Source organism: Ammospiza nelsoni, chromosome 8 (genome assembly GCF_027579445.1).
Source record: "Ammospiza nelsoni isolate bAmmNel1 chromosome 8, bAmmNel1.pri, whole genome shotgun sequence".
Taxonomy (NCBI): Eukaryota; Metazoa; Chordata; class Aves; order Passeriformes; family Passerellidae; genus Ammospiza; species Ammospiza nelsoni.
In genome coordinates this window covers 14,072,674-14,087,095 of record NC_080640.1, presented here as the reverse complement: position 1 = coordinate 14,087,095, position 14,422 = coordinate 14,072,674, and the positions used below count along the sequence as shown (strand labels likewise).

The following is a 14,422-nucleotide window of genomic DNA, read 5'->3' as shown; positions in this document are numbered from 1 at the left end:
GACTTCTCGGCCGGGGCTACGGGCTGGGTCTGAGCGGTTTCACAGGGCCGCGACTCGGGCACGGGGATGTCTGGTGGGCTCTTGCCGGTGGCGGCCTGTGGGGTCTCCAACTCAGCCCCGACTGAGCACTCCCCCGACACCGCTTGTCGCCCACTGGGCCGGCACGCGGCCTTCCCTGACGGCTGCCCTCACTCAAGATGGCGGCTGGCGCCGGAAGCGGAAACGGGGCTGTGGGCGCGGCCGCACGTGGCGCCGGGTCCAGCATGGCGCGGAGCGGGAGGCTCCGCTCGGGAGCCGCGGCCAAGCTGAAGCGCTGGCGGAAGGGCCACAGCAGTGATTCCAACCCCGAGACCCGCCAGCATCGTCTGGCTGCCCGCAGCCGCTTCTGCAGCCGGCCGGCGGGTAAGGGCAGGGGCAGGCGGCTCCTGACGTGTGCCCGGCTCTTCTCGGAGGGGTGCCGGGGCGCGGAGGGGCTGCGGGGCCAACCTTGGGGTCCTCCGAGAGCTGGGGCTGGGGCAGGAGTGAGAGCGGAGCCGCTGACAGTTCCAGGGTAGGCGAAGACAGCAAACCGGGGAGGACAACCGAGGCGTAAGGAGTTTACCTCGTAGTGACACCGGGCCTCGGAAACGGAATGGGGCACCGCATGCTGCAGTGCTACTCGTCCTGCGAGGCTCCCCAAAGCCATGGCCATATCTTTAAGTGTTGCTGTGGTGTCTGGTATGATGATGAACGTGACAAACTAACATTCAGCCGGCCACATGATGGGGAAGGTAAACCCAAGTGTGAGAGCACTGGCTGCTCCTGGCCAAGGAAATCTTCTGTAGATGCTGGCTGCAGGCTGATGGCTGGGACTCACAGGGACATACAGCATCTGTCCTGGCTGTCTGGTTGCTAGGGCTTCAGGTAGAAGAGGATAAATAAGGCAGAGTACAAGAAGCACCTTGATGTTAAAGTCTTGGCATGCCTGGACATGATGCTCTCTTCCATCAGAGATGACTGGACTGTGCTCTGGTTTCTTTGCACAGGAACGAGGAGCTTTTTACAGTTATTCATGTGCTTTTGCCCGCTGGGGCAAAGCAGCACCTGTATTCCCCATGCTGGATATGAGCTCCAGCCAAGCCAGTCTGGCTGGGAGGGGAGAGGAGCGTGGGGGATTTCAGGGTGAATGGTGGAGCACTGTAACTCCTCAGTTCTGACACATCTCTCACCCTGCAGAGAAAAGTAACCTGACGGTGGATGCAGTGAAGCTGCACAATGAGCTGCAGTCGGGGTCCCTGCGTCTGCAGCGTGCGGGTGACAGTGCCCAGCGGATGGAGGAGGGCAGTGCTGAGGAGGCGGCCACGGAGAGATCCTCCGGCACCTTCCTGAGCGGCCTGAGCGACTGCAGCAACGTCACCTTCAGCAAGGTGCAGCGCTTCTGGGAATCCAACTCTGCTGCTCACAAAGAGGTACGGGCAGAGCAGGGCTGGGGAAGGGGGGTGTCTTGTCTGGGTCCATGGCTGTGAGGCTGAGAGGTGCTGACCTGCTGTGCTGGCTGCTCACAGATCTGTGCCGTGCTGGCGGCTGTGACAGAGGTGATCCGCTCCCGGGGCGGCAAGGAGAGCGAGACAGAATACTTTGCTGCACTGGTGAGTGCTGGTTGTGTGGAAGGGGCACGAGGGGAGCTGCTGCTGGCAGCATGGGTGGGCTCTGAAGAGGGATAGAGAAAGGTCTGTGCTTGTAGCCTGAGTGCCTTTGTTCAGCAGAGATGCTGTTGGGCTGCTCCTGGTTTCTTTTCCCCCTCCCCAGGGGTTGGGGAAGGGCTGGCCTGGTGTGACCCCTGCACCCCATCCCTCAGCCATCCCTTCTGTTCCCAGATGACCACGCTGGAGGCAGTGGAGTCCCCCGAGTCGCTGTCTGCTGTCGCCTACCTGCTTAACCTTGTCCTAAAGCGGTGAGTGGCTGGCAGAGAAGTAGAGAGAGCTAACAGACTCCATCATGGAAAAGGGATTGGCGCTGTCCTCCCTCCCCAGGCTGGGGAAGGAATCCCCCTGGGATGACCTGGCGATGCTGTCCCCTTTGTGACTGCTACCAGCTGTCTGCTCCTCACCCTACTGATATGTCCCCTTTTCCTGGCAGGGTCCCGAGCCCTGTTCTCATTAAAAAGTTCTCGGATGCCTCAAAAGCCTTCATGAGTATCGTGTCCTCACAGGCCTGCAGCAGCTCCACCTCTGCCCTGCGATGGGTGAGTAGCCAGGAAGCAGCCAGCCATGTCAGCTCTGCTGAGTGCTGGGGTCAAGGCCTGCTGCTGTAGGGTGGTGCTGGGTGCTCCGACTGAGGCCCTTGCAGTAAAAGGGGGATGTCTCTGTGGGGTGATGCTAATGCCCCTGCTGCTCCCTTGTCATAGGTGCTCTCTTGCCTGGCCACGCTGCTACGGAAGCAAGACTTGGCAGCCTGGAGCTACCCTGTCACCCTGCAGGTCTATCATGGCTTGTTGAGCTTTTGTGTTCATACCAAGCCCAAGGTGAGAGCCCAGTGCTTCTGGCAGGAGATGATGCTGCTCTGGGGGTTTGTTTCTGGGGATGGTTATACCCCTGAGTCTGTAGTTTCTGCTCACCTGGGCTCTTCTTCCTGCAGGTGCGGAAAGCAGCACAGCACGGCGTGTGCTCTGTCCTGAGGGGCAGCGAGTTCATGTTTGGCGATGCAGCCCCTGAGCATCACCCTGCAGCACCTTCCACTGCCAAGTTCTGTGTGCAGGAGATTGAAAAAGCTGGAGGTGTGGGGCACTGGAGCATGGGGTCTGTAGCTGCATGTGGGGGACTCTGCCACTGTGGGATTAGGAGGGAAGAGGGGAGATTGCAGCCTGCTAGTTTGCTGAGGAGGGTATGAGATATCTTTGGGGTACCTATGGTGTTTTGAAGCCTCCTCAGCCATTCTGGTGGTTTCCTGCTCCCATGAGTTAGGGGAGTGTTCACCCTGGTTCTGTGGGTCAGCCCCACTGCTGCCATGGGGCTTTGCCTTGGGCAGGGCTTTGCTGTGGTGTCCCACAGGCTCAGGTTTCTCTGCTCCTGTAGGTGCCAAGGAGGCCACCACCACCCTGCATGTCCTTGCCCTGCTGCGAGACGTGCTGCCCTGCTTCCCTGCAGCTGTGGTGAAGACCTGCTGTGAGACCTTGCTCAGAGTCATGACCCTCAGCCATGTGGTGAGTGTTCCTGCTCCAGGGATGACAAGGGCAGACCCTTTCCCCATGGGCTACACTCTGAAAGGGATGAGATTCTCTCATCTGCCAACTGGGAGCCTGAAAATGCAGGATGCAAATGGAAAAGGGCCTAGGACAGCTTGCTGTCCTGACTGCTGTGGAAGAGGGAGGCTATGCAGATGCAGCATAGTTGCAGTAGTGCTGGGTTTTCCAGGGCAGAGCCTGCTTTGGGATAGGGGAACTGGGTTCAAAGCAGAGCCCCCTCTCCTGACACCATGTCCTTTGCAGCTGGTGACAGCGTGTGCCATGCAAGCTTTCCACAGCCTCTTCAGCGCCCAGCCCAGTGTGGCCTGCCTGCCAGCTGAGCTCAATGCCCAGATCATCACTGTGAGTGTGGGCTACCAGTGTGGGGAGGGACAGAGCTGGCAGTTGCACAGCACCCACCCACCCAACCTTCTGCTTCTGCAGGCTCTCTACGACTACGTGCCCAGCACGAGTGACCTGCAGCCACTGCTGACCTGGCTGTCCACCATGGAGCGGGCTCACATCAACCTGGGCAGGTGCAGACAGGGGCTGTGGCTGGTTGAGGGGAGAGGTGCCTGCTTGGTCTCTAATCTGGCTTTTCTTTCCTCTCCAGGCTGCAAAAGGACCTGTGCTGGGCTCACCTGCCCCGGCTCTTTTCTGCTGCCATGAACTGCTTCCTCTCCCCACACTCCCAGGTGGTGTCAGCAGCAGCACAGACCCTGGAGGTACCACACTCAGACACCTCTCCTTGCTTGGATACCCTGGGCCTTGTGGGGGGCTCTGCCATGGGGCTTGGGGCTTGCCAGCGAGTGGTGTGCCCCTCTGTGCCTCTGAAGCTGGGGGTTCTGTGGTCCAGCAGCTGTCCCATTTTTCCTATTTGCCCTTGCAGACCATCCTGAGTGAGTGTATTGCCCCCCACATGGAGGATGTGGGCACTGTGTCTGCATCTGCCCCAGCCCCTGCTGCCTACCTGTGCAAGATGTTCAGGTGAGGAGCAGCGATGCGGGAGGGGCTGCCCATGGGTCTGGCTGAGCTCTGGCCAGCCTCTGCTCAGTCTTCAATGGGGTCTAGCAGGCCTGGTGGGCACCCTGAACACTGCCATCTTCCTTCTTCTCCCCAGATCAGTGGAGGAAGGGCTGACATACCGTTTCCATGCAGCGTGGGATGAAGTTCTGCGAGTGTTGGAGGTCTTCTTTGAGACATGTGGGAAGCAGTGCCATCCCATCATGAGGAAGGTGAGCCAGGCTAAAAGGGCACAGATTCATCCATAGAGGCTGGTGGGGTGAGTGCAGCCCCTGAGCATCACCCTGCAGCACCTTCCACTGCCAAGTTCTGTGTGCAGGAGATTGAAAAAGCTGGAGGTGTGGGGCACTGGAGCATGGGGTCTGTAGCTGCATGTGGGGGACTCTGCCACTGTGGGATTAGGAGGGAAGAGGGGAGATTGCAGCCTGCTAGTTTGCTGAGGAGGGTATGAGATATCTTTGGGGTACCTGTGTCTACAGTGTCTGGGCTGTGTTGCCCCCTCCAGCTGGAGCAGGGCCATGCTGTTTGCCCTGCTCTGTTGTCTGTGTGTGGCCAGAGCGTGCACAGCTCTGGGACACTCAGCACATGGACGTGCAGGGCAGCTGGCATCCCTGGGCAGGCAGAGTGATATGTGCCAGCCCTGTGCACGTGGCTCTTCTGTGACTGTCCTGCCCTGTTCCCGCAGTGTCTCCAGTCCCTGTGTGACCTGCGTCTCTCCCCACACTTTCCCTACACTGCTGAAGTAGACCAGGCAGTGGGGGCTGCTGTGAGCACCATGGGTCCTGAGGTGCTCCTGGAGGCTGTGCCCCTGGAGATCAATGGCAAGGAGTGAGTACAGTCACGGGGTAGCAGCTTTGCTGTAGCTGTTATATTCCTGTTCAGTCCCCATGCAGTACTGCAGGTATGGCTGCTAAGCCTACCTGTGCCCAGCTTTGGGGCTGGGTGAAGGTGCCCAGTGCCCAGGGGCTGATGCTGGCAGTGCCCCACACCCTCCTGAGCCATGCCTTTCCTCCCCAGGGAGACACTGGATTTCCCCCGCAGCTGGCTCCTGCCGGTGCTGCGGGACAATGTGCAAGGTGCACGCCTTGGCTTCTTCACCAGCTACTTCTTGCCTTTGGCAGCTGCCCTGAAAAGCAGAGGTGAGGAGAGCAGCATGTTAGGGGCCTCAGCAGTCCAGGGTATTCTGTGGGACCTCCCTTCTCTGCCCTGAGGTGGAGCAAGGCTTTGCAATGTCTTCTGCTCCACTCATTTCTTTCTCTTCTGCAGCCGTGGAGTTTACCCAGGATGGGAAGAGTGTGGAGGCCAAGATCTACGACACGCTGCAGTGGCAGGTAACAACCAGCGCCTGGGAGCCTTGCCATAGTGTACCCCTGTACCAGGCTGGGGAGCAGTGACTTGGGCAAAGACTGTGGCCTCCCATCTTTTCCTTTGCCTTCCAGGTCTGGACTCTGCTTCCTGGCTTCTGCACGCATCCCACAGATGTGCTGGGGGCCTTCAAGGGGCTGGCCCGCACCCTGGGCATGGCCATCAGTGAGCGCCCTGATCTCCGCCCCACCGTGTGCCAGGCCTTGCGCACCCTCATCCACAAAGGCTGCAAGACAGGTTGGGGCAAAACAGGTCCTTGTGGGGGGTTCCTGCCACCTGTGGGAGGGGAAATACTGATCTGTAGCCCCTGTCATCCTTTCCCTAGATGCAGAGCGGGCAGAAGTGGGTCGCTTTGCCAAAAATTTCCTGCCCATCCTGTTCAACGTTTACAGCCAACCCGAGGAGGATGGGGGCACAAGTGCTCAGCGCCGCTCTGTGCTGGACACTGTCCGTGCTTACCTGACCATCACAGATCCTCAGGTGAGGGGCACTGTGGCACTGAGGCAAGCTGTCCTGGCTTGGGCTAGAATCTCCCAGCCGGACTCAGTCTGATGGGGCTTTGGTGCAGGCCTGACTGATGAGGACAGGAAGAAAGGCTTTGACCAGAGAGCAGCCCTTCCTGCCCTCATGGGCAGGGAGATCTCTCAGCCCACAGTCTGGGATTTCCCAGTCTTGCAATCACATCTCACCTATCATGCACAAGCTCTTTGTGAATTTGTCCAGGTCTTTTTAGACTGGTGCTTCTGGTCTCCACAAAGTCCTTTAGCAAGTTGTTTGCCAGGTGGATTGTAAACTCTTGTAAAAGCACTTGCTTCAATCAGTTCTGATCCTGCTCTCTGTGCCTGCCCTGCAGATGGTGTGTGGATTCCTGGAGAAAGCCAGTGCAAAGCTGACCAGTCCTGAGAGCTCTGAGTTTGCCAGGTAACACCTGGGAGCTGATGCTAATGGGTAAAACTCCTGGCATGCTCCTGGTGAGCAGCACTAGGGCATTGTCCTGTGTGGGCTTTGCCACCATGGTGCACTTGATGTGACTGGCAGCTGGTGTCCCAGCTTGGTCAAGACATGATGCCACAGTTAACAGCTGCAGCTGTGTGTCCTCTGCTGCAGACTCTCCATCCTGGACCTGGTAGTGGCAATGGCACCCTATGCTGATGAGCAGTCCCTGGACTCCTTGTACCGTACCATCCAGCCTTCCCTCCAGGTGAGTTGGTCCTCAGCCCTGACAGATGCTGGGGCTGCAGTGGGGCACCTTCTGCTTGCTGCTAGCTTGGACCCACACTCTAGGGACTGAGCAGCTGCCATAAGGGATAGGTCTCTGCTGCGTGGTGTGGGGTGCTGGTGTCCCTTCAGACACCATGGTGAGAGGCTGCCTTGACAGTGGGAGCATGCTGGCTGTCCCTGCAGAGCAAAGAGCGCAGTATGCAGAAGAAGGCGTACCGTGTGCTGGAGGAGGTGTGTGCTGCTCCCCACGCTCCCTGCCAGGCCTTCGTCCACTCCCACCTCCAGGAGCTGCAGGCAGTGCTGCTGGACTCGCTCAAGAGCGCAGCATCCCCGGCCAAGAGGGTGAGAGCAAGGGCTGTGCTGGTGGTGATCAGCACTGCTGAAGGGAAGGGATGGCAGGGTAACCAGGTGTGTGTCCCTGGGTGTACCAGTTCTGGTCTCTTTCTCTCCTCAGCCACGGCTGAAATGCCTGTTCCACATTGTGAAGCAGCTATCTGCAGAGCACGAGCCTTTTGTCACTGCCCTGGTCCCAGAGGTAAGCATGGTCCCTATGAGGAGCTGGCTGGTCCTGGCTGTGGTGGTGGCAGCAGTGGTGACATGCTGTGTTCCTCCAGGTCATCCTGTGCACCAAGGAAGTGTCCGTGGGGGCCCGCAAGAACGCCTTCATGCTGCTCGTGGAGATGGGCCATGCTTTCATCCGCTTTGGGCCCACCCCTGAAGGTGAGCTTCTGTTCTACTTGCTCAGCCCCACGGCCACTCTGGCCTCAGGAAGGTCAGACTCAGGCCGAGCATTCTGCTGCAATGGGCCAGGGATGCTGCTGGACGCAGAGTGAGTCGGGCCCTGAGTCATCCCCCTCTTGCAGAGGCCATGCAGCGCTTCCTGCTCCTCATCTACGTGGGGCTCACCGGCTCAGTCACCATGATCAGCTGCACCGTGCTGGCGCTGACCCGCCTGTTCTTCGAGTTCAAAGGTGAGCAGGAGGGCTGGGGGGACGAGGCAGAGCCCTTTGGGGAAGGTGGGTGCTGGGAGGAAGCCATCTGTGGCTGAGTCCCACCGTGGTTGCAGATCACCTGGAGTTCAGTGTGGTGGAGCAGCTCCTGCAGAACATCTGCCTGTTGCTGGCCTCCCGCACACGGGATGTGGTCAAGGCAGCCCTGGGATTCCTGAAGGTCACACTGCTGCTGGTGGACACCAAGCTCCTGGCCAAGCATGTCCAGACAATGGTGAGATCGCGCACGGGGTGCCTCGAGGAGGGTGGTGGGCAAAGCTGTGTCTGCCTTGGGCAGACAGGAGCATCTCCAGCTGCACTCTGCCTGGGAGCCAAGGAAACAACCTTGATCTCAGTGGCTGAGATGGCAGCGAGGAGGCTCCTCTTCTGCATCCTGGCATAGATGTGCCAAAAAAGCCCCATGAACTAGCACTGCCAAGCATGGACACCTCCCCATGGGCTTACCTGGGGCAGGCATGGAGAGATGGCACCAGGGTGAACAAGGTGGCCACGCAGATAAAGGTTGGGAGGCTGGGTCCCCAATGCAGGCATGCTTTGGTCTTGAGGGTCTCTGTCCTGACAGCTGGAGGCTGTGGGGAACCTTTCAGATGACATGAGGCGCCACTTCCGTATGAAGCTGCGAAACCTCTTCATCAAGTTCATCCGCAAGTTCGGGTATGCCAGGATGTCCTGGGGTGGTGAGGGTGCTCTGGGGAGCAGTGCAGGAGGAGGGGGGTGCTGACTGCTCTCTGTGTGTTTCCTCAGCTTTGAGCTGGTCAAGGGGCTGCTGCCAGCCGAGTACCATAAGGTGCTGGTGAACATCCGCAAGGCAGAATCCCGGAGCCGCAAGCAGCGTGCCCTGAAGAAGGCAGCTGCAGATATGGATGAGGAGGAGGCACCAGCACCACAGCCTAGAGGAGACAGGTGAAGATGGGCTCAGGGTCAAGAAAGAGCAGCCCCCACAGGGGACTTGGTACTCCATCTGCTCAGCTGGTCCTCCTAGAGATGCTGGCGACATCTGCAGGGCTGCTCTTCATTGTGGGACAGGGTGCACCCCTGCGCTTAATCCATTTCCATCATCCTTTCCATCTGTTGACCAGTATGGAGGAGATCCTGGCTGACTCAGAGGATGAGGAGGAGGAAGAGGAGGAACAGCATCGGGTCAAGGAGTGGAGGAAGCAAGCACGGCAGAAGGGCCAGGCATGGCTCAAGGAAGGGGAAGATGATGAGCCCCTCAACTTCCTGGACCCTAATGTGTCCCAGCGGGTGCTGGGTAAGGAATGGAGCTTCAGATGGGGCTAGGGAGGGATGGATGGGGCAGGGGCTGCTGCAATGCACAGCGGCCCTGGGGGTTGCTGCCCCCAGAATTGGATCCTTCTGCATTTCTCTGTGAGCAGCCACCAAGCCAGGCCCCAAGCGGTCCAGAGGAGTGAGCCATGATTTCCAGATGTCTGAGGATGGACGCTTGATCATCCATGAAGAGGAGGAGGAGCTGGATGATGATGAAGGCAAAGGTACTACCTGGGCTGACAGGGGCCACTCTAGACCTGCTCTGGGTCTCTGAATGGTTTTCATCCTGCCACCTGCATGTGGGATCTTGGGGGGATGTGGGTGGAAGTGGTAGGAGCTGGTATGGCCTTGTGTCACACCGAGTGGCTTTCTTCTGGGCTGGTGCCCAGGGGAAGCAGTCACCCACATCATCAGGAGGATGCTGGTTCAGCAGAGGCACCCTGCTACTGCCACTCCCTCCAGGAGCTAGCACAGTACCAGGGCTCTGCCATGGCCTCATCACACACTGACCTTCTCATCCTGTGCCATAGGAGCAGATGAGGAGATGGCAGATGTGCTGCAAGATGTGGGGCTCCGCAGTGTGAGTATGGGGCTCGTGGTCCTGAGGAGATGCTGGGGGAACTCACCCTTGCTAAGCCACTGCCTGTGCCACGGCAGCTGCAGCTCTGCCCAAGAGGCCAGTGGGGACACCAGGCAATTGCCAGCTACTTGGAGGGCTGCAGAAAGTTGTCTGGGATGGGGATGGGCTGTCTGGAAAGCCTCTTGGTGCCCATGGGAGGAAGCAGGAGGTTGGGGGTTGATGGGAGGGCAGAACTGTAAGACAAGCCAGCTGCAGGGTTTCTGCTCTTTTTCTGCAGAAGAAAAGTCAGAAGCGTCGGTTCAGAGAGGAGCCAGACGATGAGGAAGCTGAGGGTGGAACCTCTTCTCAGTATAGAGGTAAATCCTCTGCCTGTGCCCAGTCTGGGGCTCTCCAGAGGGCCAGAACCGTGTGTCATCCCAGAGCCCATGGCACATGATTGCATGCAGATGGTTCCTGAATATCTCCATTGTGGGAGACTCCAGAGATGCTCCAGTCCCTTAATCCTTCACTGGACCAGCTCCATGAGCTCAATGTGTCTCTTGTACTGATGAGCCCAGAACTGGACACACCATTCCAGGTGCATCCTCACCAAGGTTGAGTTAGAGGGGCAGGATCCCTTTCCTTGACCTGCTGGCAATGCTCTTCCTATGCACCATTTGCCTTCTTGGCCACCAGGGCACTGCTGGCTCATGAACAACTTGTTTTCTACCAGGATCTCCAGGTCCTTCTCTGCAGAGCTGATTTCCGGCAGGTTGACCCCCAGTCTGAACTGGTGCTTGGGGTTATTTCTCCCCGGGTGCATTTGCCTTCATTAATTTCAGACAGTTCTATGCACATTTCTCCTGAGATTTTACTTGGTTAATGGGAAATGGCCACCCCTCTGCTGTCCTGACACCAAGAGCTGGAGGCAAAACAGGAACAGCTTCCACAGCCTAGAACTGGGCAGGGGGAGGCCCCGGAACCCCTTCCAACATACATTCTCTTTTCCAGCTGGAGGCTCTGGGATCCATCGGCCACTGAACAAGGTGCCAGCCTTTGGTGCAGAGTATAGATCCAAGGTGAGGGACCCATGGGGTGGCAGGGTTTGTCTGTGGGGATGCTTGGAATTTGCTGGGGCAGGAAGCACCATTTTTGCTGGGAGTCTGGTCCTGTAGCACCAAGGTTGGATGGGATCTCTGCTCCAAGAGGAGTTGCCAAACACTCAGTATCTCTGAACACTGCCAGCCCATTTCAAACTTCCTGTCCTATCCTTGCCATGGACAGTTCCTGCTCACTGCTCAAAGCAGGTGTCTGTAGCATCGTGTTGGTGGGAAATCAGCTCCCAGGGCAGTGTGCTGAGCTGGCACCCCACTGCAACACAGTCTTTGGGATAGCTGGGTGGCAGGGTTGCACTGGAATGGGATGCACGTGTCTTCCCTGGTGCTGCATCTTCTCTCATGTCACTGTCTCCCACAGAAAGGTAAAGGTGACGTGAAGAAGAAGGGCCAACTCGACCCCTATGCCTACATCCCCCTGAACAGAGCTAAACTCAACAGAAGGTGAGGCTAACCAGGAAGGGCACAGCGGTGGGAACGGCTTTGATCCTGAATTTGTTAGGGGTTTTTTGGTGGGTTTGGGAGCTCCCTGTCATCTGCTGTGCCACTCCTTGTGGAGTCTGGAGCAGCATCCCCATGGGTTAGGTGTGCCCAGTGCCTGCACCACACCAGCCCCATGGGTGAAGTGTGCCCAGTGCCTGCACCACACCAGCCCCATGGGTGAAGTGTGCCCAGTGCCTGCACCAAACCAGCTCCCTGCTCTTTGCTCCCTGCAGGAAGCGGGCGAAAATGCAGGGCCAGTTCAAGGGCCTGATGAAGGGCGCGCAGCGCGGGGCCAAGGCCGGCCGCAGGAACCGTCTGAAGGCCCAGCGCTCCTGAGCACACTCCAGTGCTCCACCTGCCCAAGGACACAGCATCCTGTTAGTGGAACAGCTGAGGGTCCTCTTGAAGGTGACCTGCATTTGTCTGAGACTCCCTGGGAAGCCACTTGGATGTATTATGGACTAATGGCCCTTCTGTGCCTGGTACAGGCATGGATGTGTGTGTGTGTGTGTGTGAGCAAGTGATGTGTAAAGAATTCTCTATATTGATAAATATTCTCTGTTCTTATCCAGCCCAGATTCCTCCTCTCTCTCCTTCTCTCCAGATCTTGCATAACTGTGCTGTGCCTTCTGTCCATGTGCAGCGGGTCCTTCTGTCACTGCAGGGCTGCATCCCTCAGGGCTCACAGCAGCATCAGCCTGGGCCTGGGGCTCTCTCTCCCACACTGGGTTTGCCTGGAGGCTGCCAGGAGCAGCACTGTGGCACAGAGCAGTGGGGCACATGTGCAGTAGGGCTGAGATGTGGAGCTGGCCATAGAACAATGCCAGAGAGGCTGAAGTCCCTACAACCAGCTTTCTTTACCAAATTCCTGGCAGGCTCTTCTGCCCAAAACCATGGCCAGAGGATCTCTGCCATGTGGAAAGTGACTGCCATTTGACCACTGGACACTTCTACCATATCAGCCACGCTTGATGGCAGGGCAGGAACAGTTTGCTGCAAATTTCTTCAAACTGGCTGGAAAACTGCTACGGCAAAGCTCTGTGCCTTGCCATTTCTCTTACCTTTGAGAGCTGAGAGAAGCCCTTTGCTCTGGCCACTTCCTGCCAGACCTGAGCAACATGAGTAATCCTGAAGCTTTTTAGTTGCTCAACCCTGTCACATTGGCCTGAGCATCAGGTTTTGCCCAGCTACTTCTATGCTGAGTGCAAAATAAGGTGTTTGGCCCAAATGTGCTGCAGAGAGCTGCTCTGAGGGTAGTGGGTACAGGTCCCATTGCTCACACTGCTAAGAACATGTGTTGGTGAATGTAGCTGGCTTTCCCTTCCTCTTTCATATTAAAAAGCCTTCAGCCCTTTGTAATTTCCTTTTGTGGCAGCTTACATGTTGGAATTGCAACGCTTCTCAGTTCTGTAATAAGCTAAAGGGATTGTGCTTGTTCAGCCTCTTACTGCAGGCTTCTTTCTGGAGGCTGCAAATCCAGTTTTGTGGCTTTCTTATGCTTGGTTTTTTTTTTCCAAGATCCTTTTAAAAGCCTGGGATGGAGGAGGAGCTCTTGTACTGATACTGGTCCTGCCTTGTCAGGAATGCTGTTCCCTGTGTGCTTTCCCACCCAGGGCTCTCAGTGGGACTCTTGAGCCCCAGTTCAAGTTGAGGTGCTGCTGCTTGTCCTGCCAGAAGGCAGCTCACAGCCTGGCCTACAGGACAGGCTTGTCCAGCAGCACCTTGTGACCAGGAGCTGCACCATCTTCTGCTGCCTGCAGCGTGGGCCTGATGCCCTCCCCTCCCCTGAAAGCAGGACAGGGGGAGACAGGCAGCAGTCACCTTCTGAGACACCTGTAACCTGAGGCTCTAGACCCAGCAGAGCTATCTGTCTTCCTGCTTTCCCTTCTCTCCTTGGAGACAGGGCCTGGAGAAGGCTGTAGCTAATTTATTTGGGAGCTCCAGCTTACTCACTCTATTGTTCTTCATTTGCATGTTGTTGCTTAAATTAGTCTATGCCTGCATGGAACAGAAGAGATTTATTAGCACAGAGAATGGTGTTCACCTGAGCTGGAGTCCAGAGAACGGATTCTACTGCAACAACATCTTGTTAATCAGCTAATTAATCATGTAATGCAATGGAAACCCTGGGTGAGGAGATGTCATCCTGCCTGGGAAGGCTGGCTGTGAATCAAGCCTGCTCCCCACCAGCAGCTGCCCCTGGCAGGGAGCAGAGCTGCAGCCTGGGGACCCTCAGGAGCCTGAGCACGTCTCTGACATGGGGCAGGTGAGGGGGGTTGTGCCTCCTGCCCCTGCCTGCCACAACTTTGCAGGTACCTGTGGGGAGGCACCAGCTGGGGACCTGGAGACATGCTTGGCTTTTGCTGCTCAAGCTGGGAGGTGGCTTGAAGGCTGTTTCTTCATCCAGCAGGCTCTTGAACCATGAAGTACCAGTATGGAGCCACACTTGCACATGACATTGTCACAAAGGGTTCCTAACCCTTGCAGATAGCAGCTTGGGGAGAGGCTGGCAGGACTAACACATGTCCCCCAGTACTGGCTAAATGCCCATCCTGATTCTTAAAGCAGATGTGCCCCATGGCTTGTGCCCACCCACCATCCAGGTGGACCACCCCATCCTGGAAGCACACTGCAGGGCCTTTTGGGGTTCCCCATTCAGAGTTGGGATTCCTCACACATATGCTGCAGACATGGGGAAACCCTCCTGGGGATAGCATATAAGAGGAGCTTTGGTGTTTAAGCTGAAATGATTGGCAGCAAGATAATTAAGTGTGGAGTTTTAAAATGCCAAGGGACCACTCCAGCTGAAATCCAGTCAATTAAAAAAATATTACATTAATTCCTAGTCCCTCAGCACTCCAATCTACAGTTTCAATTGTTTCTAAGTTCTTTCTGTAGTTGCTACCTGAGCACTGCAGGTGCAGCAAGTGTAGAGAGCCACAGGGACCCTGGCTGCGAGCACGCAGATGTTTTCACCCACAAAGAGGAAAAACAGGGAATGAAACTGCTCTTCCAGTATCTGTGTTCTCTATTCGTCCTTGATGCAGAGCAGTGATAAAAACACTCAAGCCGAGATGGGAATTGCACTTTATGGTGTAACTCGTGCTTCTTGGAGCAGGGGTCCGTCAGGCCGGTGTGGGTTTCCCTGCAGTGGAGGGGTTGCGGCACCGCTCTG

At 57.1% G+C, this 14,422-nt stretch overlaps 1 protein-coding gene across 1 annotated transcript; it reads left to right on the top strand.

Moving 5' to 3' along the window:
- Nucleotides 1-245: 245 nt before the first annotated feature.
- Nucleotides 246-11,818, top strand: RRP12 (ribosomal RNA processing 12 homolog). The gene is made up of 34 exons (XM_059476795.1): nt 246-402; nt 1,216-1,448; nt 1,545-1,628; nt 1,857-1,933; nt 2,119-2,224; nt 2,387-2,503; nt 2,617-2,755; nt 3,054-3,181; nt 3,467-3,565; nt 3,647-3,738; nt 3,816-3,927; nt 4,092-4,189; nt 4,323-4,437; nt 4,911-5,053; nt 5,243-5,364; nt 5,492-5,556; nt 5,665-5,827; nt 5,916-6,070; nt 6,444-6,511; nt 6,698-6,791; nt 6,995-7,153; nt 7,266-7,346; nt 7,426-7,531; nt 7,675-7,782; nt 7,878-8,035; nt 8,384-8,475; nt 8,566-8,724; nt 8,901-9,073; nt 9,198-9,314; nt 9,621-9,670; nt 9,948-10,026; nt 10,661-10,728; nt 11,126-11,208; nt 11,481-11,818. Exons 1-34 carry the CDS (start codon nt 264-266, stop codon nt 11,581-11,583), a joined length of 3,885 nt encoding a protein of 1,294 aa, XP_059332778.1. The 5' UTR covers nt 246-263; the 3' UTR covers nt 11,584-11,818.
- Nucleotides 11,819-14,422: the final 2,604 nt, after the last annotated feature.